The 26,908-nt window shown below is 45.0% G+C and overlaps 1 protein-coding gene across 1 annotated transcript in view; it reads left to right on the plus strand.

Annotated features, from left to right (window-relative positions):
- Positions 1–6,839: 6,839 nt before the first annotated feature.
- ALS2CL (ALS2 C-terminal like) overlaps positions 6,840–26,908 on the plus strand; it is a 28,594-nt gene continuing 8,525 nt past the window's right edge. The window contains exons 1-18 of the mRNA XM_009479728.2: positions 6,840–6,920; positions 7,332–7,440; positions 8,318–8,510; positions 10,324–10,389; positions 11,138–11,303; positions 11,759–11,887; positions 12,217–12,336; positions 14,129–14,205; positions 14,592–14,658; positions 15,377–15,573; positions 18,033–18,098; positions 18,890–18,988; positions 20,604–20,762; positions 21,062–21,173; positions 22,527–22,604; positions 24,132–24,259; positions 25,525–25,698; positions 26,264–26,357. Of these exons, the coding sequence (XP_009478003.2) occupies positions 6,840–6,920; positions 7,332–7,440; positions 8,318–8,510; positions 10,324–10,389; positions 11,138–11,303; positions 11,759–11,887; positions 12,217–12,336; positions 14,129–14,205; positions 14,592–14,658; positions 15,377–15,573; positions 18,033–18,098; positions 18,890–18,988; positions 20,604–20,762; positions 21,062–21,173; positions 22,527–22,604; positions 24,132–24,259; positions 25,525–25,698; positions 26,264–26,357 (2,115 nt within the window). The remainder of the gene's footprint in view (positions 6,921–7,331; positions 7,441–8,317; positions 8,511–10,323; positions 10,390–11,137; positions 11,304–11,758; positions 11,888–12,216; positions 12,337–14,128; positions 14,206–14,591; positions 14,659–15,376; positions 15,574–18,032; positions 18,099–18,889; positions 18,989–20,603; positions 20,763–21,061; positions 21,174–22,526; positions 22,605–24,131; positions 24,260–25,524; positions 25,699–26,263; positions 26,358–26,908) is intronic.

A 26,908-nucleotide genomic window follows, 5' to 3' on the forward strand; every position in this document is an offset into this window, starting at 1 on the left:
TCTCACTTTTCCGATTCTCTCCCCCATCCCACCGGGGGGGAGTGAGCAAGCGGCTGTGTGGGGCTGAGTTGCTGGCTGGGGTTAACCGTGACAGCCTCTCATAATGCAGAAGAACACGCCTGGAGAAGAAGACCACAAAAACTGGAAAGGGTTGTAGTAATGTTTCCTCCATATGTGTTTCTTGCGTCCTCAGGGACTTCCTGAGCTGGAGTTGATGCCTTTGTTTTTACCAGATTTTAATTGATTTTTCTCCATGGACTCATCCAGCTGCTTTTGAATGCATGTATAGTATTCTCATAGCAACGACAGACTCTTGTGGCAGTGAATTCCATGACGTTATTAGACGTGGTGAAGGTCAAATGTCCTTCTGTTTGTTGTGAGCTGGCCCCATTGCTTGAGGGTATAGGTGGTTGTGCTGTGCCCCACGTTTGCTCTGTGGCCTTGTCTACGTATGAACCTAGACTGACCGAAAGCCTGAGGGTCTTGTGCTCAGGGGGAAAGTTTTGATGGCTTGTTCATTTTCTCATGTTTTTAAACTATGTGGTGCACTGTGCCTACCTGCTTTCATTTCCGTCCTGCTCAGCAATTTCCTCTGATAAAGAGAATGTTGAACCAGATCTTGCCTAGTTCCTTCATATGGCGCCATCGGCACACTCCCTGTATCCCATGCTAAAGCCTAATCCAAGTAACTGCTACCTCTGTTCTCTTCCACCTTTTTATGCTGCTAAGGGCTGTCTTGGGATTCAGGGTTTTATTGTCTTTCTGCCCTGTTTATTCCCAATTACCTCTCCACTCGCACATTGTGTGTTTCTGTCTGCTTATGAGGTGGCCCTGGTAAGTTGAATAGTAATTCATCCTGAGTCATGACCATCTGAGGCTTGACTAGAGTAGCATCTGAATGGGAGAATTTGCTCCAGCATGTTGGTGTTGGTTAAACAAAGCCTGGAATTGTTTTTCCACATGACAGAATGGTCTTTGTGTCAGCCTGAATGCAGACTCAGCTGGAGCATGACACGTGAGGCGGGGGTTGTCGTTTGGAAACACAATTAGGACGCATGAGGATAGTTGGCCCCTAGAGAAAAGCAGCAAAGGTTGGGACAGAAAGAGGAGCAATGTCTCAGCATTGGCCACCAGCATTTGCCCCCGTGGCCTAAGGAGCTCCTGAGTTTATGGACTCCGAGCTGGCACTACTAACTGAATGAGGAGATCCCACCCTGCTCGTGGGCATGTTTATGTGATGGTACGTTAAACTATGCTGGGAAACGGATCCAGGTTAAAAAGTAATTTGGCAAAGAAGGCTAGGGTCCATGGTCCAAGCTCAAACACGTCTTTCCTCTCCCCCCTCCACCCCTTAAGACCAACCCTTAATGCTAATCCATTTTTTCCCCCCAAAAAACCCCTATTTTTTGGTCATATTAATCATGATTATACAGTTGTTGAGCTGACCAAGGGGAGGAAACACATAGTTAGGTCTATGTTCGTTCTGGGTTAAATTCCCAAGGTTTGTCTGTCACACATTGTGATGTGACATACAGTGCTTGTCTGTATTGACTATCTAACAATACACTTTTAATAAGTTTACCTGCTAATTTCTGAGGGAGAAACTCCCTAATGGCAGGTTTTGTGCAGAACTGTATATCATTCCACCCTGTAACGGGCTTCCTTTAGAGCTATACACTGCTTGGGGAATGACATAATGCTCATGCAAAGGGTGAGTGAGTGGTTAACAGCAGGGGAGGGCTTGTGTGTCCTGGGAACCAAGAAGACAGTCTGGCAAGAAGAGAGTTTTAGCTTTCAAATGCTTTAGACTGCATCCTGCTGCAAAGTGGAGAGGCATTTACCAGCCCAAGCGTAAGTGTCCATGCTCTATATTCCATTCTTAGATGGTTTTAGTTGCTTTAGTTAGAAGCAACACTATTACAGGTATGGGAGAGAGTGGCCTAGAGAGTGGAAAGCAATATCTGAAGAAGAGTTTCAGGTTTACCCTAACAGAGAAGTATCTTTAGTACCTCTTGGTTTCAATTTGGAATGCTTTTATTTACTTCTGAACTAGAGCTTGAATTAAGTGGTTTAGTCTAGTCTACCCTTGATTGGTTTAGTGTGGACTTGGTAGTGTAGGTTAATGGTTGGACTGGATGATCTCCAAGGTCTTTTCCAACCTAAACGATTCTGTGATTCTATAAAGCAGCTTTATCGCTGCCTCTGCAAAGATGACGTACTCACTTGACATGGGCTGTAGTAGGAAGGTACCTCTTCAGCTGCATGGCAGCAATAACTTGACTGCCTCTCAAAGGGCAGGGAAAGGAAAACTTGGCCTGTTTGAGGGCTGTATGTGGCAGAGTGAAGGACTGGCCTCATTTCTGAGGCAGTTGGTAGTAGAAAGATCATGAAGTGCAAGGATGGATGAGATTGGAAGGGCTGCAAAGGCACAATGCCCTTTAGGATGGCTGACACAGGGAAAAAGAAGAATTTAAGGAAGGGAGGGGCTACAGCAAACATAGTCATGGCATTTGCATCCCAGGTGGTTTAGTATTAAAATGCTCTGAGCAATCCCTTAATCTGGGATTTTTCATGACTGGTTTCTCCCATCCAAGAAGTGCTTTTGTTGACCGATAATCTTAACTTCAGCACAGAGGGGGATTCACAAGAGGAAGATGGAAAATGAATAGTCCTTCTGTGCATGTCCAGTTTGTTCCTTAATGTACAGGAGCTGATAAGATTGTTTGATTAGATGTGTTTTTCCATGAGAAACTTTGTGTCACATCTGAATTCTATGGGGCTTTCCAGACATTTTCCTGGTGGAACAGCTGCCTCAGAGCTACAGACTTCATAGTAGAAAGAGGTTCTATGCAAAGCTGACAATGAGGATCAGCATTTCACCAAAATGTCTCTTTGCTTGGTCTCCTATTTCTTCCCTTCACCCTTCTGGCAATTTACTGAAACAGTAAATACTGTTGTGGCTCCTCAAGACATGTATTTTCTTGCCGAAATGTGCATTTAGCAGCTTTGGACAGGCCCTACTTAGGATGAATGTTCCTCCAGGTGACCCAGGTTGCTCCCATCTATTGGATGCTCAGCAACTGCTTAGGTTGGTATTAGCTGCTGCATCGTCCCTTTTTCTGACCTCACTGTCATGCTCAGCAGACAGGCCAAGACCGTGATGAGCCACGGAGATCCGGTGACTCCTGCAGAAGTTGTTTCTCAAGGTCTTTTTCCTGTTTCTACATTAATATTGTTATGTGTCCCTTCTCTAATTACAGACCTGTGCTGTACAGCTTGCTTGTAGCTTTGTTTAGGGAGAAGAAACAGATACGTCGCATACTTTAGAAAATGTTCTCCTACGGAGATATCATCGTTCCTTGTGGGAGCCTGAAGCAAGCTGGTGGCTGTTTTATTTTGCCAGTGAAAGTCTCCATCCCCAAAGGCAGTGGACTTTCTGATTTTGCACATCAAACCAGGCGCTGTCATGCTACGTGCAGGTAGTGGACCCTTCCTGGGAGGTGCACCTCCTTCAATTCTGGCCATCAGGAGTGCGTCATCTTCAAAGGTCTTGACTGCCTCACAGCAGAGCCATCCACATAGAGCAGACTAAAACCTTGTGAACAGGCTTCAGAGTGGCTCTGCTTAAGCTTTCCTTGCCCTTCACGGAGCAAACACAGCATTATAAAACCACTGAGTCGCGTGAAAGCTGTGTCCAAGCCGGGGGAAGACAGCATGTGACAGCCCCAGGTATCTGCTCAGTGCTCCCATCACCCAGCCGCACTGCAGTTTGTATTCAGTTTTTCACACATGTGAATGTACAACGTGACCTCCGTGTGCCCATGGACAGTCTCGATTGTTTCCTTTCCTCTGTGGCTGAGCCAGCGTTGGTTTTGTTCACTAAGTGACGAACTTCAAATCTTCTTTGCCTGACTGGGCTAGAATACGTGTGCAAATGCTGTTCTCACCGAACTGATGGGGAAAGCCTGGAAATGGTGGCTGAAACTCACGCTTACCTTATTGGGTGATGTGATGCGATGTGATGTGGCAACTTAGGTCTTTTTGTGGTGCTGGAAGGGCTGTTTTGAAAGCTGACTGGTGTTGCTCGCCCATTCAGCAAACGATCTCTGACTGTTGCGTTCAGGCTGGAAGTAGCCTGCAAATTTTCCCAAGAAGGGTGAGAATGCGATTGCTAAAAAGAAAAAAACAACACCAAACCCAAAACAAAACACTGTGTTAACTCTATATCAGGTTATAATCATAGAATCGTTTAGGTTGGAAAAGACCTTTAAGATCATCCAGTCCAACCATTAACCTAACATTACCAAGTCCACACTAAACCAATTAAGGGTAGGGTAGACTAAACCATGTCCCAAAGTGCCACATCTACCCATTTTATAATGGAAAAGAGTATCCAAATGCTTCTGGTTTTTGCAGAATTAGCTTGGGTGTCTGTACAGTGTAGCTACTGCAGCCATTTCTCAACCCACGTACCACACCATGGCAATGCTTTGGGGTCATGCCCGTAAGGTCTGAGCTCAGGTCTTCGTGGGTAATAGACCCTCAACAAACCAGGATTGCAGATGGGCAGGAGGCAGAGTATGGGACCAGTTTTGTCATTGGAAGGGGCAATGCCACATCCAGATCAGTAGGTCCGCCTTGGACATACATAGCTTTTCGTCCAGGTGACCATTACAGAAGTAACCAAAATAACACACAGCCGGGGCAGTGATGTTCCGGTGGTGTTGTGCATGTGCTCTTCAGCCCTGAGGAGGCTCCTCAGCCTCCTGCCTCTGCTCGTGGACTATCATGGTCCTGCGGAGCAAAGCTGTGGGTATCTGCACCCTTGGTTTGAGTCATTCAGTTTACATTAAACCATCTGTATGTAATGAATGGGTGGCTTCTCTGGTTGTTTTGATAAAAGTTTGGGGAAGACTTTCTGAGTTTGGCACCTAGCACCCATTCTTTTTGTTTTGCACAGGATAGAACATTTTCTTGCAGAATTAAATAAGGACCAGGTGGAGAACAAGCCCCTCTCACAGTAGAGCTATCTGAAATGAAGGAATTGTCTTCCCTTCTCCAAAAAGAGACAAAATATGCAGGCTTCAGAAATATAAATAAAACCCACCAGACTGTTACTCAGTGAGCCTAATATGACCCCACTGACTACCTGCTGTTCTGTTGAAGCACTTGAAAATGAAACGCTGTCACATATCGAGCCTGACTTTACTCACTGATTATGCAAGCTACTTATGTTTAGAAATTTCTAACAAGCTCGAGTGTTCTTTAGGACCTATGAGAAACAACTTTATCCTTGTGTCTACAAGACAGGGGATTAAGTGGTGGCAATAAATAAACTTTTAGGTTTGTCTTCTTGGTGCTCTGGGGTGAGAGATAGCTGGCTGCTGTTTTGTTTTGCTTTTTTCGTGGCTCAGTTGCCTTCCCTGGGAGGGGCCAGGAGGGGCTTGGATTCCAGCTTTTTGACCTGTTTGCATGCCTAGAGCTTTCCTCTGGGACGAATCACCAGTGTTCCTGCAAAAAATAGCCTTATGGTCAAGCAGACCTTGATGTATGAATACTTGCAAACTAATGAGATTATGGATTTTTTTTTAATGCTTCTCATTTTTCAGACAAATGAAATTTAAGAGGCAATGGTTACTGAGGAGAAAACACTGTCGTTCATCTGTGCAGTCAGTTGTGTCTGGATCAGAACAACCACTTAAAACCAGGCCAGCTAACCATTCAAACTGCAAAGCGTCCCCACCATTTCAGCCCAAGTTCCAGGATGACCTGGACAGGGAGTTCCTAAGCAGAGTTTGGTGACTTTAGGGAGCTCAAACTATTATTTAGCAAGGAATCCACCCAGTGTGAAGCTTAAAAATGAGATGTTCCCACCTAACTTAGTCACCCCACCTGGGTGACCTTTTTATAGACCATGCTGAGATGCTTGAAGTATTTCTTCCTATGAAGTATAAAGCAGGGTTAGGCTTCTATGTCTAACTTCCTGACACCTCAATACTAGGAGAATGAATCTTACTTATTGTTTGTAGCAATCAGGGTAGAGGTTCAGGATGTCCTAGAGTATGCCACCAGCAGATAGCTTGAGTTCAGCTGTTCCTGGAAAGAGTGCAAAGACTCTAGTTACATCTCCATTAGTAAATAAATGAGGTCTAGCCCCATAGCCAAATGGTTATTGCATAACCTATACATAGTTAATTTCTCCTTACCTCCCAAAACCGCACCACTGTGTGCAAGCTACCCGTTTCAAATGGTCCCCAGACCATACCTGAGAATTGTCTGGGAGAGGCACTAGTTGACACACATCAAAACTGTGCCAAAGTCTCTGCCGCAAATTTAGCAATGTAAATCTTTGCGGCATAATGCCATATCCTCATTTGCTTACTATTGTGAACGTAGCCTTTGAGGCGTGCGCTACAACCAGGCTAAGACTGTGGACAGGTGGACAGACCACATTCAGTCCCCTGAGTTTTCTGTTTTGCTTCACAAAGTTAAAAGAATCTGAGTTTTGTATCGCCATTAGCGTTATCAGCTAATTCTGCCCACAGTATCTTTACCACCTGGCCTTTTTCCAGAGCAGGCTCTTATAATACGCTGTTAGCTGGCTGTGTTCACCTCCTCTGATGCATTTCTTTTGGGAGGTAAGGCTGGGAAGGAGGAAGCTACTGCAGTTTGCTCACATGGGTTTCCTGCCTCCTTTTTTTTAAGTACTGCCCACTTCCACTTTAGGCAAGCTTTCCTTCTTGACGCAGCGGTTGTGACATGTAACCAGCAGTGCAGTGGCTTACTTGGAAAGGAGTTACACCAGACCTCTGTTCCTCGGGAAGGCTGGATGTTTGGGCATGGCTGGCACAGCTCTGCAGCTCCGTACGATAGCTTTTAATGCCAAAAGGTGCAGACTGAGGCACCCGGGCAGAAAACTGGTGAGAGAGATGGGAAGAGATGCTCTGCTTCATCCTTTGCTGCCTTGTACTTAGGAGATGTTCTTCTGGGAGAACGAATCTGGCACTAAGCAGGATTAACACATATCAAGAAGTTTAGGGCCTTTCCAGTCATGCAGAGGACGCATTGTGGCCCACCTGAGAAGATCTTCAATTGGGCCATCAGGAAAATGGGCTGTAGCCTCTGTGGTCTTCTGAGACACCAGCTCATGTTGAGCTATTGGGTTTCCATTTCCTCTTCTAACATTTTCTAAATGCTTTTTGGGGACAGCAATTACACCTGGGTGAGCTGTCAAGAGCAGGAAAGGCTGATTGTTTGCAATGAGCAGTGAAGCCTCGGTAGAAGGATACTCTTGCAAGGGAGTTTATATGTGCCTTCTGTGTTGTGTCCAGGATATGTGCACAGCTGAAGCAACTGGATCTCTGCTCCAAGTGGAAGAAACCTTCTTAGCATGCCTGGCACGGATAGATGCCCTCATCCTCAAGCCTCTGCTGCAGGCAGGTAGGTCAGAGCAGACTTTTTTGTCTCTACTTCGAGCCTTGAGACACAGGCACACCTATGAAGGGAATTATAATTGAAACTCCATGACTGAAGACTTTGCTGGGGGCTGGTTTGCTGGAGTAAGTGGTATATAGAGTTGTTTCATTTAAGACAGTGAGCTCTTAAGGATGCCTATGGCCTTTCATTCAAGCCTAGGACTGTGGTTCCTGTTGTTTTTGGAAGTTAATCCAGATTCTAACCGGTGTAAGCCCGTACATGTGCTCCGAGGCTTGTTTCCAGCATGGTGCGTGGAAATCCAAAATGCATCTCATGTATACGTGACCCCTGTGCCCATGCTGCCTCCCTGCTCTCTGTTCATGGTCATGCCCGTCTTTGAAGGTAAAACTTGTGGGTGCAGGTTCTGAGCTGGCAGTAAATCAGAGCAGCTCCACTGAAATAACAAATCCATATAAATATTCACAAACCTGTCTGGCCAAAAGTGGTGCGACTGGATTAGACCCGTAGGGTGGTTCCTTCTCGTGTCACCACCTTTTCTGGGCTAGCCTCTAAGGAGACCGGGAACGGCCCTCTGAGCCAGGGGCAGAAAATTTTCCTCCCGTGCTCTTGTCTGAGCTGGGGCTGAGCCTCTGAGGCTGCCCTGACCACATGGCCCACAAGAATGGGAAGGACGAAGCCTTAGCATGGAAGCCCATGCAATTGCTCACAGGGACACAACCCTAAATAATCATCACCTCCTTCCTCCCTGGCATTGTTTTCCTATAAGAATATATGTGCTTTACACTGAAAAATTGGGCTGAGTATTAAATATAGGGAATGTTTTCCACAAGATTTCTTGGAGCTTTCTGATAGCCTTTTTTCCCCCATGTTTTCCTCAAAGAGCCTAGTGACCTGAAGGGAAAGGAGAACTTTAAACTCTTCCTGCTCCTGAATGATCGATTTCAAGCTCTCTGGAACCTCACAGAAGAAAGTTATCGGGTATTGAAACGAAAATGCAGCACCTCTGAGTCATTCTGCATCCAGGACATTTACGCTGTCTGGAAAGGAGACCTGTTTCTAAGCCTCTACATCCAGTAAGTACAGAAGCATTTTGGAGTAGTGTAAGGGGCCAAATTTATCAACCAACTGCTGGGTTGGTGCAATTAATTTGTGCATTTAATTTGTTCAGTCCTATCCACTAGTGTTCGGTCATTAGGTCGGGGAAGTGATCGCATTCAGCGCTCACGGCAAGTGCTACAGAATATAGCGTAACAGACAGCGTAATACGTAGCCTTTTTTGTAGCTGTGAGTATGCTTGTAAGAGGCTGAAATTTTTCTTGCAAATATAGGGTTTTTTGAATGCATCCTAAAAATGGGAAGAGGACAGGGGGTAGAATTTGTGCCTGGACAGTTTATGAGAGTGAAGCTTGAGCTGTCATCAGGTACAAAAAGGCATGCACAGGCAGGTTTAAAGGACTCATAGGGATGAGGAAAGAAGATGTCCCTAGGCACAGTTCATATTATATGCCTGTGCCACATTTTTATGCTTTTGGCAAGGAATATGATAGCAAGTGATGGATGTAGCGTGATGTGAAAAACATACTGCCCCATTGCTGTTTCTATAATTAATTACATCTGCTCCCCATCTGTCTGCAATGCAAAATAAAATGTTTACCAAAGGCACTGTAGCGTGTGTAACCTGTGTGTTGATGTCCTAGCATGAAAAATGGTTTATGGGCATCTGAGATGACATAAAGATCAGACAGTGTTCAATCCTTCATTCATCATGTTGGCCATAAACGTGGCCAAGCCTTTGCCAGATGGGCTTGTACCGTCTGTGCAGTTTGGCACCCACGCAGGCACAGGAGATGGGCGCACTGGCTTCTGGTCATTGCTGTTCATCTAGTCCTGGTTTTGGTGGTTTTTATGCATGTGGAGCGGGGAGGAAGGATGGACTACTTTTTGTTTTGTTTTTACTTGGACAGCGTCATTTTAGAAAGGGTTGCACAACAAGCTTCGCCTTGATGCGAATGGGGTTTGGAGCAGTGTGTGGTGTTGGAACTGATTTAGTGAATTAAAACTGGTTTGCCTTAAAAAGGCATATAAAAGATGAAAACTTGTGCTGAGGTTTCAGATGACACAAAGGAGAAGTTTATCTTAAGATCTAATTTCCCCTCATTTTGAAATGAAAACCTGTTTTTGTTGGGCGTCATGCAAAAAAAAAAAAAAGAACTGGTTCCTACCCACCTCTGCTGAGTCACTCTGTGCAGTCCTGATCCTACAACGTCTCATGCTGATTGCAGTGATATAGGAGGAGGCAAAGCCGCTGTTCAGGGGCCTGAAAATCAGCAGTAAATACATGTCCCTGTAAGATCTAATAAATGATAATTAGGCTGGACATTATACATGACTTGTCTGAAAACACTAGTGGAAGAAAGTGTGGTATTTGCTGACAAAATATGGCTCGATCTCCCTCTAGTGTGAGATGCGATACATTGGCGTGGGACACCTTGACTTGAATTTACCATCAGTAATACACTGACACTTTTACTTCAACCAGCAGAAATTCATACATCCGAAGCTGGTATCCTAAGATCAGCTTTTGTAGATGTGCTTTCCAGGACAGTTGCGCAAGTTTACTTCCGCTTATGCTGATGATTTAAACTTCCTGTAACGATACTAGTGCAAAATTCAACAAGTCGGTGAAACCAAGGAGCTGGCACAGGGGACAAAAGGGGAGTGAGCCAAGGTGAGAGGTTCAGTAGCTACATCTCCCTCTGCCTCCCTTGGAAAGGCGGACCTGACATGACATTTTCAAATGAGCTTCTTCCCTCTATCATTTAAACCTCGTAGCTAATAGGCATCTCTAACTCACTCTGTGTTTCTTTTTTCCTTCCTTGCCAACAGATATTTCGTCACTTTTGCAAACTACGTGGTAGTCCACGGCTTCGAACAGGCCACAAAGAGCAAAAGGTCAGTGGGCTGAAAAGTGCTTATTGAAGGGCGTGATAGGAACACAACGATATTGTATGGGTTAAGCCACTAAACTGGAGTGAGCAGCACTGAGCACTGCACCTCACAGTGATCTCCATTTCATGGTCCGTCCGCCTCTCCTCTGAACCTGCCATACTGGCTGTCCTGCCATCTTCTGAGCTCACGGTGGCAGCTGTTGTAGGATTTCCTCTACAGATCTCTCTCCATCTTTCTAGCCATGCACAGCCTCTTTTGTAGGAGAGGATTCCTGTAAATTTGGAATTTGGGGGTTCAGGTAAGGGGTGGGACCTGAGAAAGGATGATGTGGGAATCTGGCAGGAAATTTCCACTGCTTGTCCCAGATATTGTCAGAGTCTCATGGCACTAGCAAATGAAAACATGAGCTCTAGATATGAGCAGATTCACAGTCACTTTATCTGAGTCACCTCTTGGTGCACAAACCATCATGAAAGTCATGCTATATTCTGTGTATCTGTAGGTGTCATTCCTATTTGCAAAGACTGCTGGGCCAGAGGCAGGATGGATGGAGCTCCTGTTTGCCTCATTGCCTTATTTCTCTCTGTTTGCTGTGCAAATATATTTGCACTATGTTGTCTCCTGCTCTTTCAAGTCTTTCTATACCCTCTCTGGGAGTGAGGTAGCATATGAAGTTTGGAAGGCAGAATAATGCCAATTTGCAGAAAAACCACTAATTAATGAACCTTTTTCTTAATTCACCATCTTGCAGTGAAGCCTGGAAGCACCATAAGACAGTGCTGAAACAGTTCCTCACAGACTTCACCTCTGAGACCTCCATGTCACTGGCCTTACACACTGTTCTTCACAAACCTATGCGGGATCACGTCGAGCAATATGTACAGCTCCTTACCAAGCTGAATGAGGTTCTCAAAGAGGTAGGAAGCTTCATGTGATGTTATTTGACTGGCTTATTCTAAAATCTTATGCAGGGCTTGTGGGGCTTTGTGGTGGTGTTACTGAGTGCAAAGTTGGCTGGAAGTAAATGATTTCCAGTAGACAGCTGGGGTGGCAGTAACCAGCACCAGTGTAGTGCAGCCTACTTGAAGGTCTCAAAGCAATGAACAGTGGCCACTCCAGCATAGTACAAGCTACTCATCATGTAGAGGACGTGCAAAGGGTCAAGTAACTGGCCTAAGATCGCATGCTTCTGCTGGTGGCAGAAATAATGCTAGATTTGGGAGGCTTCCTTGGAAATGGGGTTGGATGGTTAACTCTCATTAGCCCGTTGGATTCAGAACTGCTGAGGCTTTTCTGCAGCCATAGCCCAGAGAGTAGATATCCTGCACAGCCATGCCTAAAGCATTGCTCAAGCTCTGCCTTCTTTTATCAGGGCTCTGAAAAGGATGTGGTTACCAGCGCCATCAAGGAATATGTGAAGCTGGAGTCTTTCATCAGCCAAGTCCTGGATGAAGCTTGTTTTACAAAGTCCTTATGGAAATCCTTGGGCTACAAATTCACTGTGAGTTATGGACGTAGAAAGTGGCTTGATGGGGAGCTCTTTTGGAGGTCTTACACTTCTGCTTACACATGGAGGAAATTTAATACAGATCAAGCATTTGAGGCTTGGTTTGGAAGCCAACAGAACAAGGCAGTGTGGAAGCCTTGAAGAAACCATATGGACACTGGGTGCTTTACAAGTTGAGCCCTGTGTCCAGTTCTGCTGTCATTGTCAGCTTGTGCCACGAGTCAGACAGTCTCTGGAGGAACTGTTGGCTTGAGTTGTATGTCCTCTCCCAAATCCTGATGTGTCCTGATCCACCATCTTGACCTCTGTGGTTCCCTCTGCAGGACATGCTCTGTGTACCTGAAAGGAGGCTGCTGGAAGATAGCAAAAGTTTTCCCATCTCTGCCAGCACGAATCGATCAGACCGGATCTTGCTCTTCGATGATGTCCTTGTGCTAATTCAGGTGAGTCTTCAATCTTTCAGAGGGATTGGAAGGGCAGCGCCAATAAATGACAGTAAAATTCAGGTTCCTTTGATGTTGAAAATGCAGCAGAGCTTGACTGTTGGAAAAACCTTGTCTCAGACCCATGCACCTGTGGTTTGCACTGGAGAATAAAAGAAAGCCTAATGAAGAAGGAATAGAGGAGCATCCACACAGCTTTTTCCCTAGTAAATATGTACTATCCAACCACCACAGGCACCTTTCTAGTAACCCAAGCCCATGCCTGCATATGAATCTGTTGATTTCTGTCCTTGCTTACTCAAAGGGGGCCTGAGGGGTCAAAGATATTATACTGTAAATACTCATGCATAGGACTAAATGTGATCTTTCACGGTTGACTCTGCTAGTGGCATGGGAGCAGAAGTTGCAGGTGTTCTTGGGGCTATTTCAGGTATTCAGGGCCTGGGTGTGGGGCAGACAGGGAGTGTCTACAGCCACGGATAGCTAGATGAATAATATGTGTTCAAAGCTGTTCTGCAGCATGTTAACTCAGTCCAGCTTGGCTTGCTCTGACTGACAGCTCCTGTAATCTAGCACGGCTCTCTTCATGTGCGCCTCTTTCTGCTTGCTCTTTAGTCATGTGCCAGCCCCTCAGGTGTCCAAACACATAACTGCCTTGTGAGCTTATAGATCTTACGGGCTCTTCCAAACATGAGCCTTTATGATAATGCCGGGCAGTCCTACGCAACTTGCAGGGTCTAGGCCTGAGGAAACAGGGTGGTGATTCTCTCATCCAACTTTACATTGTAGATTTCTTACCACTGTAGTGATCTTGCTGTGAGCAAGTGCCCCCAGGCTCCCTTTATAGTCTGGGGAGAGAAACATGCACTGTCTGGGTGCGGTTCTTCTGACCTATTTTAGATGCCGAAATTAGGATGAGTTGAATCATGTCCTTGACTCCATTGACTAGGATGAGAGCGCAGGGTAACCAGCTCACACAGAGATATCTACATTGTAGAAATCTCTGTTCAGTCAACGGTTCCCACCCACTGTGTCTCATCTGCTGTTATGACTGTTATCGAGGCTTGAGGAGATATAACTGGACCGGGATTGAGCTGGTTAGCTTGGGCTGCTAGCAGGGGACTGCCGATGAGGGCTCTGGTGCTGGGAATTTGAATCTCCCTCCTTTCCCTATCCCCCGAATCTGGTAGATACATCAGTGATTAACTCGTGGTGAACTCCAAAGTTAGGTACCTAACCTTGGTCAACTACAGACAGCAGCTTTGTAGTGTGGGAACTGGGACTTTAGACAGGGAAGGGAGATGTAATACTAAATGCAGTCTGTACCTAATATTTCAACCATTTTAGTTTCTTCTGTTTGGTGCGCTACTGATCAAAATAGCGACTCCTTAAATGTTGTACTTGTGGGCCACTATTAGTTGTGCCAGTCCAAATCCTAGATAGATCATAAGCAAAACTAGGGCATACCAGGGATGATTTGAGAGTGTTGCCATGTGATAGGGAAGAAACTCTTGTAGAGATAAGTGCTGTCTAAGAAGGTTTGTAACTGTTAGTTGTAGCCATGGTATTACGGAACACCACTTATAAGTGTTAAACTAAGAACTTTCTTCCTTCTCCTACGTTTCTTCAGTCTCCGAAGTCTGCCAGAGTAGCGTGGGATACATGTGTGGACCACAAAAGAGGGAATTTACAGTGCTACCAGTCTTGCTCTGCTGTTCAATGGATTGACAGAGTGGGGGCAAAGCATGATGTTTACATCAATAACAGGAACACCTTGTCCCTTTTGTTCCAGGGAAACAGCTTTCAAAGTTTTGACCTGAAGCTTGTGTGGGTAGATGAAAACTGCAGGGAGAAAACAGCTCCAGGACTGTAAGTGAAAAATTTTGACTTGCAGGGGAAAAAAAGTGTTCAACTTGATTGTGAAACTGAGACAACAATTTAAGACTTTGATCTCCTTTCCACCCGGTGGGATCGGTTCTGAGCTATGGGCAATTGCAACACCTCTTCGATGAGATTACACCATCTTGGACTTGCATTGCTTGCGTTTGTTGTCATCTCAAAATCAATCAGTAATAAAATGGTTTTGGCTGCAGACCTAGAGAACAAAGATGAGTTGACTAGTTGAGTACTTCTTCAGAAGAAAATCTGACTGCCAAAGCACCATTATCTTCTGAAGAGGAGTGGCAAGTGCAGGAACTGCTGTTTCACTGAGAAATGTATTTTTCATAGTCTCTGTAATGTCTTTTGTTTCACAGGTATGGACTCCGCATTATAACCCCAGAAGAAACGTTCTTTCTCTCTGCCAAAGACCCACAGATGAAGGTTAGCAGTGGGCAGGGTGTTTCTATTCCACCTGAAATACCGTGTACTGAGCCGTGAAACAGGGGAGTGACATAGAGGGGATGGCAGCTCTGTAATGGGGACAAAACATTGACTACTGAGTGGAAGTTGAAATCTCACCAAGCATCAGGATTTTACCTTCCTGATCAGAATACAGATGAGTGGGATCTGCACCTGCTTAAATAATGCGGCTGAGGCATTTTCTCTACGATTTTTGCTATTTTTTTTAATTAATTAAACCAGACTAGCAAGCAGTGTGGCTTTTTTTTTTTTTTTATTCCCCTCTGTGGAGCCAATACTTCATTAGATGGTCAGGGGTGGCTTAGGCAGTTGATGGTAGATGAAAAATATCCAGGTGCTGGAAGTGGTCTGCCCTGGGCAGTAGCGTATGCTGCAGAGCTTGGGGCAGTACGGTCCCATCAGCATGGTCCTGTGCCAAGGCCAATTAGTGGTGGTGGGAGTCAGGCTTAAATGACATGGATGTGTTGTGGATTGGTGCAGTATCCAACTTGCAGGACCCAAGATAACCCCTCTTGTTGATGCTGTAGATGGGCCATAACTCACCAGCCCAGCCAGCTGAATGGCACAGAATTGATAGGAACCCAACAGCTTCGTGCTGCTTCTCCTGAAGTATCTCTTGTTGGGAGCTGTTTTGTTTTCTTCACTCGTTAATCCAACACTCCTCTTCCTCTGGCCCCAGGCTGTTTGGCAGTGGAAGCTGAACCAGGCTGTCCGCCAGGCACTGAAAGGGAAGCGAGATTTCCCATTGTGGGGCAAGACTGGTGAAGGCACCGAGCCCCCATCCTGCCGCTTCTTCACCTACGTCTTCAGGCTGGAGGGCAAGTTCAAGAACGCATCCTACGAGGGCGAGTGGCACTGGGGAAAGCCGCATGGCAAGTAAGGAGACATTTTTCCCCCCTTTTCTAAGCAAGAACGTGCAAGGGCGGCCCTGCTGCCTTTGTGTAGCACTGCCTGGGTCCAGTGGATGCACAGGTGGAGGTAGAGATGCCACAGAGTGGCTGTGGACATGGGGTGATCCATCCCATGCTGAAGGCCTGGACCACCGACTCTATGCTGGTGATCTCCCAGGGCGTGCCAGCCTCTCTGGTTCCTGCTTCACTTGTTTCCAGAGGGAAATCTGGTATTCAGATCAGATTCAGGGGGCAGTTGGGACACATTTGCTTGCTTTCAGGGCTTGGTCAAAGCATGAGTCCTGACACGTGATCCATTGTATTGTATATGTCTCGCTGGTGATACTGGTTTATGCAGTAAATTGTTCAGGCTGACCCTAATAATGTGGTAGCGATCACACTGAAGGTACCGCATTGGCTTATGCCTGTAATTAGGACTTAGACTTGAGCTAATGTTTATTTTCAAGATCTCAGCCTGAGGCATAAAATCTTACTATCATGACGACAAAAACACTCAACAAAAAGCCCTTGCTTGCGAGTGATGGAAAAGTTTTATCCTGTGCTATCAAAATATATTTTAATATTAAAAAATAAAAAAAAAAAGAGAGAAGCCAATAAATACAAAAGATGCTCAAACGCATTTCTTGGGAACATGAGAACTGTTCACTAAATGCAACTGAAGTTTAGGAGTGAGCTCTGCCAAAAGGGAATGGTCTGTAAATCAAAGGTTAAATGGTCCCAACCAAAATGTCTTTGACATAGGATCGAGCACAGCCTCTGTTTTTGTGAAGAAACATGAAATATGACCAACTTCCTCAGACACCAAAACAGGCTGATTTGGAAGTTTTATACTTCCTGAGTTTTACACAGTTTTTTTTTACAGTTGCTATTGAAGGAAAAAGGATGTAGAGACTTGCTTTGAAAGAATCTTAAAATAATCTGAATATCCAAAACCAAAAGCTTAATCCTGAATCTGTGCAAGAGTTTGTGCCTTGCCTCATAAGATCATGAAAGAGGTGTTTGGAGCAGAGCTATGCCTGAGGCTGTCCTTTACATCATCCGACCTTCCCCAGCACCTGCACTCCTAAATGATCCGAAAACCACTGTGTGCAGACACAGAGGGACGAGCACCTCTCCTTACTCTTTGTCTCCTCCTTTCTCAGGGTTGGAGAAATGAGATGCATGAATACCTCTGCTGCTTCAGATTAAGGGACTTGACTGAGGCATCCCAGGAAATTTGTGGCAGAAATAAGTGACTTCAAGTGTTTTTAATGCCAGGGCTTTTAATTGCTTAATTACTAAGCTGTCCTTCCCACTCCTGAAATTGTTCTTCTATGGGAATTGCTACTAATATAAGGTTACAGAGCAGCAAAGCTGGCCTTGGTGGCTTGTCCACCTCTAAGCGAGATGCTGGCATGGCAAAGCACACGAGCAGAAAGCTGCAGCAGTGTGAATCAGGGCTCTTCAGCAAAAACATCTGTGTTCTTCGCTGTTCTGTCCCAGTACTCCTGGTAACTTTGTGTGGTGAAAGGAGATGCTGCCACTGAGAAGTAGCTTAAAGCATCCCCATGGCTGGGTGGTTTCTCTGTGGTTTGCTCTCCTTTGCTAGCGTTCGTACTAGCACAGCGAAAGGATATGTATTTTAAATCCACTTGAAATTAATCTGGCCACTTCCCTGTAAATACCTGAAAAAGGGCCTGCCTCCTGTAGGTGTTTAAAGCAACAACCTTGGTGAAAGTCAAACAAATGGTTTTGGTACTGCACCATCTTCTGTTGTCTTTGGTTGGGGAATGTGTGGGGAGCTGGCTGTGTCTGGGATGATGCAAGAGTCAAAACAGTGAGTGGGTGTGGGTGGCGTGGGAGACGGGAAGGGAAATGCATTCACAGCTGGGCATGGCCGTGCAATACTTTGGCCATCGCATTGACCATTCCAGTCTTGTTGTTGCATTGTTAGCTCGTGTAATCATTTCTACAACCCCCACACAAGACAGAGGGAAAGATATGATCCCTTTAGGCAAGTGCTTGTCTCTTGTTTTCCCAGTGCCTGGCACAATGAAGTTCTGGACCATGGTGTCTATGTTGTCTTTGGGGATGTGCCATGCTGGAACTTTGGCTGGCTTAATCACACACTGCACTGCAGTTAGTTACAAAAGGATCACGTGCAAGGTCCTAAATGGATGACCCAGCAACTCTACAAAACGCTTTTGAGATTAGGGAACTTGGAAGAGGATTCGTCCCACTCATTCCAGAGCATGAAAACATTATGGTATTAAATCCTTAACAGTGCAAGCCAAGGTCCCAGTGGTGCCTGGAGAACTTCTGTGTCTCTGTTGCCTGAGGAAATGTTTTGATGTTAGCCATTTCTAGTTGTGCCTTGATACCTCCTGTTGCAGTTGTGAATGTTGTTGGTGATCTCCCTTGTGTAACCCTTGCTTCAAATTGCAGGGGGACACTGAAGTGGCGTGATGGACGCAACCATGTTGGAGATTTCAAGGAGGGCTTGGAGCATGGGTAAGCCTTAAAAACCAGGGCATTTCTTGCTTTCAAAATAAGCTAAGAAATGGTACCTCCCAGAGGTACAGGGACACTGGCGTCTTGTTAGGGGGACTCTATTCACAGTTACAGGCCAATTCATCTGACCTTTTTTTAGACACCTGGCTCAAGCTTGAGTAGGTTGTTACCTGGAGTGTGTGCAGATGACCCGCTCAGATGCAAGCATCTCCATTCAGCTGGATGAATCTGAACCCTGATCTCTAAATCTAGGTGAATTTATTCATATGAAATACCTTGGAAGAGTTATTTTTAGATATCTTCAAAACACCTCTTAAATGAGTTTTCAGGGGAAAGAAACCATACTATGAAATTGAAACTTTTTGAAAGTAAGACTTCTAGATTTCTCATTTCTACATGAGTTCCAGAATAGGTCATATTTTTAAAGGAAAAAATGTCTCAAATACTTTGTGTTGGGATTAAGAAAACTTTTTGTTTGGACAAAAGGAATTACTTTGGTAGTCTAACACAGCCCCGAAACTGGGGAGGGGGGAGGTAGAGAGGGGAAAAAACCAACAACACTGAAAGTAGCTCTGTAGAAGAAGCAATGAGAAACTGCAACTGCAGCTCACAAGGAGATGAGCTCTTCCATGGATCAAGTCCGTTGACGCCTAGAAGTAGTGTCAGAGGTAGAGGTGGTCCCAACCATGTAAATCAGTTTGGGAATCTGGAAGGTCCTTAGTTTTTAAACTTCATCCAGTACAATGAAGCTGCCTTTTCCCATGCTGACCTCTGCCGTATGCACCCTCTAGGTTTGGAATATGCCTTGTCCCACGCCGATCTGAAGACCGGTATGACTGCTATAAGTGCCACTGGTACGAGGGCAAGATGAGAGGCTACGGAATCTGTGAGTAAGTAAAACCCAAAGACGAACTCTGGGGGAAAAAGGGGACTCCTCACATTTAAAGGGTGAAATGTTCCCACCTCACTGTGGGTAATTCAGGTGCCAGAATCTTTTGCTTTGGAGACGGACAGCATGGCTTTTTCACAAGCCCTGAGTCTCCAAAGCATTAGAATAGTAAGAGCTTTTCTGCAGGCTAAGACCATTGTAGCTACCTGACATGGCATTCTCTGTGCCCTATAGGTGAGGAGATAATTTTGCATTCACGCTTGTGGTTGCAGAGCAGAGAGCGCGTGGTGTGCCATCAGCCCTGGACAGACTTGATGGAGCACACAGCTCTGTCTCCCCGGCCATGCTGTCTGGACTAAATCTTGTACAGAGCAGTTCCTTAACGAAGGATGGGATTGTTGGTCTGGGAGTCATAACTGTTATCCTGAACTGCTGAAGGGGGCTGGTTCCCCCAGTTGGCTTTTTTTTCCTCACTCAAATTCTGAGCTTCAACCCAGAGCTTAACTTAAGAGGTGGAGTCCGAGGTTTTCTTTTTTACTCACCAAAATGCTTCTGGAAACAGTCATGTGCACACCTGCATCTCAAAGCGCTGCTGGGAATTTGGACGGAGCCCAGTCTGTAAAGCGCTATATTGTGGGCACATGGTGGTGTCCCTGCCTTCCCCACTGTCTGCCTTCCGTTTGGAAGGGCAGAAACGGCAGCGGAGGCCTGCTCAGCAGGTTGTAGGTATAAACCGGTTTCATTTGCAGCCTACGGGGTTAAGTGGACAGGGCCAGCTTGCTCTGTTTATGTAGCGGTGAGCGCAACAGCATCCTCGTCTTTGCTTAGGTCACGCGTGGCTTGTAGCCAAATGGGTTGGCCAATGTGAGGACTGGACTGCCCTTGTTACTGCACATACTTACCCCTGCTGTCACTGAGCCAACTGTGGCGGAAGAAAGCACACAGCCCAGCTTTCCAGCTGCTTACTATGGGATAGGCCATCTTCCTTCCCACAGACTGCTTGTTGTGCTCCTTATTTATGAATCAAACTCAGAGTACAGGACATGCAGAAGCGTCTAGGGAACTTGGAGCCAACTGAGCAGTGCTGCGCGAGTGTCTCTGGTGTCAAATGTGAGAGCATGTTGGTAATTATAGATGATAGCTCTGCTTAGTGTGTGTGCTTTCTCTGTTGTAGCGGCGAAGATCTGCTGGCCAGCATGGACAGAGCTAAGGGGAACTCTTCTCAGGGGGATGAGCCCAGGAGAAGGGGTGGTTGGGGAGCATAGAAAGGTGAAGGCAGATCTGGCTTCCTACTTGATTTGATCTACTCCCACTCTGGATTAACCAGTGGTCACTGTGACCTGGCTGGTTGGAGGTCAAGGACTGGGCGGCCTCTCCCAGGACAACTGCAAGCCTAAGTGTTGTGTCCTTAGGTAACGATGAAAGCTAACCATGGAGTGACTAGCTTGGGTGATGCGTATTCCCAATAGCGAACAACCACAGGCTCTAGATCTATCAGTCAAACAGTTGGAATATTTAGCAGGCAGATGAGCCTCATCTATTCACTTTCCTGGCTTCCTACTCCAATAATAGCTTTCAGATAGTCACAAGCTTAAATTCTGTCTGTCTTTCTGCAGGTATGGGAATGATATGGTCTACAAAGGTTACTTTAAAGACAACGTGCGTCAAGGGTTTGGGATACTGGAGAACCTCTCAGCTGAGCATCCATTTAAATACACAGGACAGTGGGAAAATGACAAGAAGAACGGATATGGAGTCTGGGAAGACAAAGATAGGTAAAGGTGGTATAGATCAGAGCTGGCCTGACACTTTTGTCACCTACCCCCTCTATTGGCAGGGGCAAAGCTTCATGTTTTGACAGGGGGGACTTGGGGATGCAGGGGGGATGCATTCAACCTCTGCTATAAGGCTTGAACTCCTGGGGGAGCATTATATGAATTGAGTTTGGGCAGTACATCTGGTACTTGTGCTTCATAGAGCATTACATCAGGTAAAACTACCCTCAGATACATGAAATTGACTAAGATCTAATAAAATGGGGAAAAAACATAATTTGTTTTCTGTTGCATCCTAGAGGGGAGAGATACATAGGGACATGGCTCGATGATCACAAACATGGACAAGGCATTGTAGTAACCCAGTCGGGTGTCTGCTATCAAAGAACATTTCATGCTGATAAAATGGTGGTGAGTACCCATTTTCAGTGAACTCTCTAGAGGAACCAAGGGCAAGATTAAGATTTCAATTCATAATTAATCTTTGAGGGAAAATAGAAAGCAAGAAAACTTAAGCATTGATATTTTACCACAATGTTTTTGAATAACAAGGCCTAGATGAAGTCTTGTTTCTTATCACCTTCCTTAGGTGCAGGTAGGAGCTTGATGTGAGACTGTCACTTCTCCGTGCTCATGCTAAGACACATTGTAGGTCTGGCTGTTCAGCTGACTATCAGGTCACAATTATAGACCAGAACTCATATGCGAAGTGCTGTGCAGTTATATATGATACTACATCTGTCTTCGAGATCATTAAGTCTTTACCTTTCCAATCTGAGCTTACCTATGACAAGTTGGCTGTCCAGTTCATTGAAAGTTTAGGTGTTGGTGGGGAAAGCAAAAGGGATTGGCATCGCTAGAACTGGCTTGGAAATAAAAGCATTTCTTCTCATGAAAAATACGCACTTAAAAAAACAAACAACCCCTTCCTCACTCACCAAATTAGGACATAATGTTTAGCATGGAAACTTTGTCAGAAGGGCTTTCCATAAAAACTCCCATCTGTGGGGAACCAAAATAAAGCTGTCTTTTGGTCTGCCAGCTGCCAAAGGCTCCTTTAACTTCACAAGGCTTCCGGGTGGGGAGCAGTCACTTCAGTTTTCCTAGTGGAAAATTGGTATCGCCAAGAAGCTTCCCTTGGAAACCTTTTATTTTTGCCAGAAAGGGCGCTTTCCATTAAGAAAACCATTCCAGCGGAAAATGTGTTACAGCTCTAAAAGTGACCACATTTTCTGGCTGGTGTGGGTACATACAAACCTTCGGGCCCAAACCACGGGCTAAGCCCCAACAAGAAGAATCTTCCCCATTGGTATAAATTATCCTGTGCCTGTTCTGCATCTTGGTACTCCTTCTGAAAGGTCTTTTCCAACCTAAATTATTCTATGAAATGCGTGCTACTGTAAGCAGCCGTGGGAGTTGGGAGGTAACGGAACGAGTCATTTTACAAATGCTTAGGAGCAGCTCATTAAAGCCTCATAGGAGCCTTCCTTTTGTTCCTTCTTCTGTGGAAATGAATGTAATAATATTGTTGTTTAAAACCTCCTGACTACCAAGTACTTCTCCTCTCTGTAGTGATGCCTAATGGGTTATCTCTAGAGCACCTCCTTGCTTTGCTCTTGAGCACTGCAATGCTATGTTGGGCTTTCAAAAAGATTCCCAGAATTGGCAGCCTATAAATATTCCAGGCCAGTGGCTGTTTCTAGATGAACTTGAGTAGGTACGAAGTTAATGTCATTAATTCACTACTTCTGGTTTCAAATGAAGGGTTCTGGGATTTTGCTCTTGGAAGATGACTCTGTCTACGAAGGGAACTTCACAGAAGATCTAACATTTGTTGGAAAGGTGAGCACTTCCTTCATCTCAGCCTTTCCATACAGCTGCTTGCTTTCCAGAATCCTGATGGATTCATTTTCAAAGTTCATACCCTCCTGCTTTACTTACCCCAGCCTCCTAGAAAATAACATTTTCCTGGGGTTTTGTTTTTTGGTTGGTTGTTGTTTTTTTTTTTTTTTTCTTTTTTCTGCTATTATGAATCACATTCACAGAAAGAAGGCTCTGCAGCTGAGAGACCAAGTAGCTGGGGGCTTTGTGCGTTGTTTTGGTTTTTACTGTTTTGTTTACATTGAGGGTTTTGGGTTTTTTGTTATTTGTGGGACATTTTCGGCTGTGCTTTGCAGCTGCAGTTGGGATGCTTTCATATTCTGAGAGCAGATGTTTTAGTCTTTGTAGTGGTTGGGAATGTATAAACAATGTATAAACCAAACGGAGTTGCAGTACCAGCGCTACGTTAACGTAACCGAGACGTTAACATAGCTGAGGGATCTTGGAAGCTTAATTTTGCAATCTGGACACTGCTTTGACACGTTCAACATTTTGTGGTTGATCTTGAACAAAATATCTGGTCAAAGTGTTCATAAAGTGCCCTGTTGCAGGGAAAACCAGTTCTCTGGCTTGTTACAGAAATCTGTGATGAGTCTGACAGGAAGCGTGTGGTTGTATCAGACTGAGTGGTGTCAAAACAGGCACTTGGTAATGATTGCAAATGGGCCCCGTCATTTACTGACTTGTCATGGGAGGAAGAGTTTCTCATCATCTTCTTCAGAAGATTCAGGGTGGATTTTGCAGAGACTGATTATAGTGCTTAAATACTGCTTCCTCCAAAATTAAGGTTGAGTTTGAGTAATTAGTCTAGAAAAATCTGTTGTTTATCTAAAGACGGAGTGCTTCCTCCTATTAGCAATGAGGATTTCAGGCTCGTATTCGAAGCCAGACTAGTTACGATACTGTTTGGCTTTGGATTTGATTTAATTAAAACCTTCAAGTTTGAGTCAAGCTACTGCATGTCTTCTGTATTTGCCTCAGAGAATTTAAGGTTTGTCTTGGTAGCAACAAGCATTTTGAAAGTGTTTATGGTGAATATCATATGATTCCCCGTACCTGTGAGGCCAAACTTGCTTGTGGTTTTAACAAGCAGAGGAAAAACAGAGGAGAAACTGAAGCTTCATGTGTTCATTCTAGGTTGGAAATAACTATTGTCAAACTTAAGCCAGAAGATCTTGTAACTCAAAGAAGATATTGGGTATTTGTAAAGCATAACGCAAATGTTTTACTCTGCGATTGTGGCCGTCTTTCCCCTCCAAAATCCTGCATGTGGCATTCAATAGCAAGGACGTGTTGTCTCCAGTGACTGCCACCTTAATGACACTCTTGCTTTGGATGCTGAAAATGTGCACCTCCGTGCTGGAAGTTGTTCTTAGTCACCGTTTCAGGAGCTGGCTCTGTTGAAAAGAGAGTTTGAGATCTTGGTCCAGCTTGTTTCCTCTCTCTAATGAGATCTTGGCAAAGTAACCCCTTATTTCTCCATTGCAGGGAAAGCTGTCATTTGCCAATGGCTTCATTTTGGAGGGAACCTTTACTAACAGATCGGGCCAAGGCCTGCAGACGCACGGCATCCTGAACACGTCGAACGAGCAGCTGGATGACAGGATAACCAAAGCGTGAGCAACAAGAGCTGACTTCTTGGGTCATGGCTTGTGTTTTGACTCTACCTAGAGGAGTACTGGATCAATCCCTACAGGGATCAAGGCAGTCCTTGCTGAAAGAGTTGATCTAAAAAGTGGTTTATATCCAAGGAGAGAAGGAGGAAAGGAAAGTTTGTCATTTAATCTTAATGCCACATAGGAAGCAGAAAACAGATGCTCTACTCCCATCCTGCCACTGTCCACCCAGAGATACTCCCATCCTCAGACTGGAGGGAGTTTTGGAGGCTTAACATTTTCAGTGATTTGCGCATGTGTGTGCACACACAGAGGCATTTCTGTGTATACACGCAGACAGGTCTGAAGCTATACAGCCAAAGGTGGGCTGCTAAAATGCGTCACTTGCTCCTTTCCTGTCCCTCTGAGCTACTACGGGAATATTACCAGCTGATATTGTAGAGGTAGGAAAGCTACCAAAAATCAAGAAAGGAAGCACAGCACATGAAGCTCTGAAAAGCTTGATTTGGGTAGTGCTCTATGTGGAGGAAGGCTGTGGAGCCAGGATCAAAGCTTCGCAGAGCACTGATGCTGCTTTGGCAGGCAATGGTGCGAATGCAGGGCAGGAGTAACTGAGCTAAAGCTATCAGGCCACATCCTTTGGTATAGATTCTTATCCTCAGGGCTGAACCTTGCTAAGGAATGCTCTGGTTGCCAGGCTGGAGGGGCTGGATCCAGCCAGTTTAACCCAAATGAGGGAGTCCTAGTGGGAAAAACAGCTGCCTGTCCCCTCAGGGGAATTCCTCTCACAAAGCCCGCTTTAATTTCCTCTTTCCTCCTCAAAACATTTCCAGTCCATCAGAGAATCTGTGTTGCAGAAACAGCTCCTGTTTCCTGTGCTTTTCAGACAGCAATAACTACTGGTGGTGGTTGCTCAACTGTCTTCTCCCTATCAGTGTTTTCTCCAGGCTTTCAGTTGAAATAAATGGTCTATATTTAGAAACATCCATAAGTGGAGCAGAAAGCCTGTGATCAGTTCACCAGTGAAGATTCAGATTATTGATGTTCCACACACCAGAAATTTTTCTTCACCCAAAGTACCTTGTTGTCAGGACAAGACTCGAGTTGCTTTTCATGGAATTACCAGTTAGGCACTGCCATCTTTGTCTGCTCCTATAGTTCTTGTGTTATAATCTGATTCTGGAGAACCTTCCATATTTGAAGGTGAAGTCTGAAATAATTGAGGAGGAATGCAGAAAAGCCTAATGCCATGTTATGTTGTGCAGTCAGCTGGGCCTCAAGGAGTTCCCAGTAGAGAAGAGATGGAAGGGAATCTATGACCAGTTCCTGGAGTTCATCCATTCTGGCTGCAAAGAAGAAACAGAGGAGTCTTTCATGGGGTTCCACATACAAACGAGCAAGGAGCTGCGGAAATCTCAGGAGTACCTCTTCTGCCAAAGGTATGAGTTTTGCATGCCCTCATTGCAACAGAGGAGCCCGGTTGTGTAGAGAAGATAGTGGTTTTACATTGCGGTTTGCCATGTATTAAAGTTATGAACCCAAGCATTATCCAGTTGTTCCTGCTCATGAGAAAGGAAGATGAATTTAAAGCCTGAATTTAAGGTTGTGCTCTTGAGACTGATTCTTATAAGTGAAAACGTAGATGGGATTAATTTTATTAAATGTAAGCATCTGCACATGATCCATCGCTGGCTCCTCTAGTATTTGAGGGAGACCTAGATGACATCATCAGCTGATGCAGAGCAAACTCATCTCCCCTTAAGAAAATATCTAAAATAGATTAAGACGAGCATGTACAGGATGCAACCCAGGCTGGTTTTAAGGGGTGAATTTAGATAATCTCAGGTGGTGTAAGTCAGTGGGGAAATTCCATTGAAAAGGGTAGAGAAAAATTCATTTGTTCCAGTAGTTTTATCGCCCCTTTGGTATCCATCTGCAGTACCACTTGGGATTTATCCCAGTGCTTCACTGTGTGGTTTTCCTTCCTCACCTCTCATTTTTCAGGGGGACTGAGGATGTGTCCTGGAAGATTGAAGATATTCTTGAAGAGCTTGTCCAGCACCAGGGGCCGGAGTCACGACAGAGTTATTTAGAGAAGGTAAAGTTTAAAACCATAATGATCCACCTCTGTCCACCAGACACTGACACAGGTCGTAGCAACTTTCTGTTGCTTCCTATTAGCACATATAACATTGCCAATGACTTCAAGAGTCTTCTCTAAATTATGTTTGAATACCTGTGCTTGTGAAGAAGAGGGTTATCCTTCATGCTTTTTGGACACTCATTTTGTGTACAGTTATACAGGCCAGGAAGTGACGATAAAGCTTCACTCTTGCTTCTCAAACTGTGTCAGGGAATAACCAGCTGCTGGAAATGATTAATAAACTTCCATGCACTCTTGGTGGTTGTTTTTCACTCATCCAGCCTTTCCCTGAAGCACCCTTTGCTCTCTCTTGAATATCACAGCAAATCTCATCAGAACAGCCAGTTCTACTAAGCATATTTCTGCCTGATAGTGGGAGGAGAATGGGCTTGTGGCAGCAAAAATAGACCAAAATTATAATTGATTACCTCCAGGCTTGTTCTCCTTTGCTGACAAGAGAAGGTTGGGTGGCCTCTCAGTGTTATCCTCTACCAATGGCAAGGGCT

This window comes from Pelecanus crispus, chromosome 2 (assembly GCF_030463565.1).
Source record: "Pelecanus crispus isolate bPelCri1 chromosome 2, bPelCri1.pri, whole genome shotgun sequence".
Lineage (NCBI taxonomy): Eukaryota > Metazoa > Chordata > Aves > Pelecaniformes > Pelecanidae > Pelecanus > Pelecanus crispus.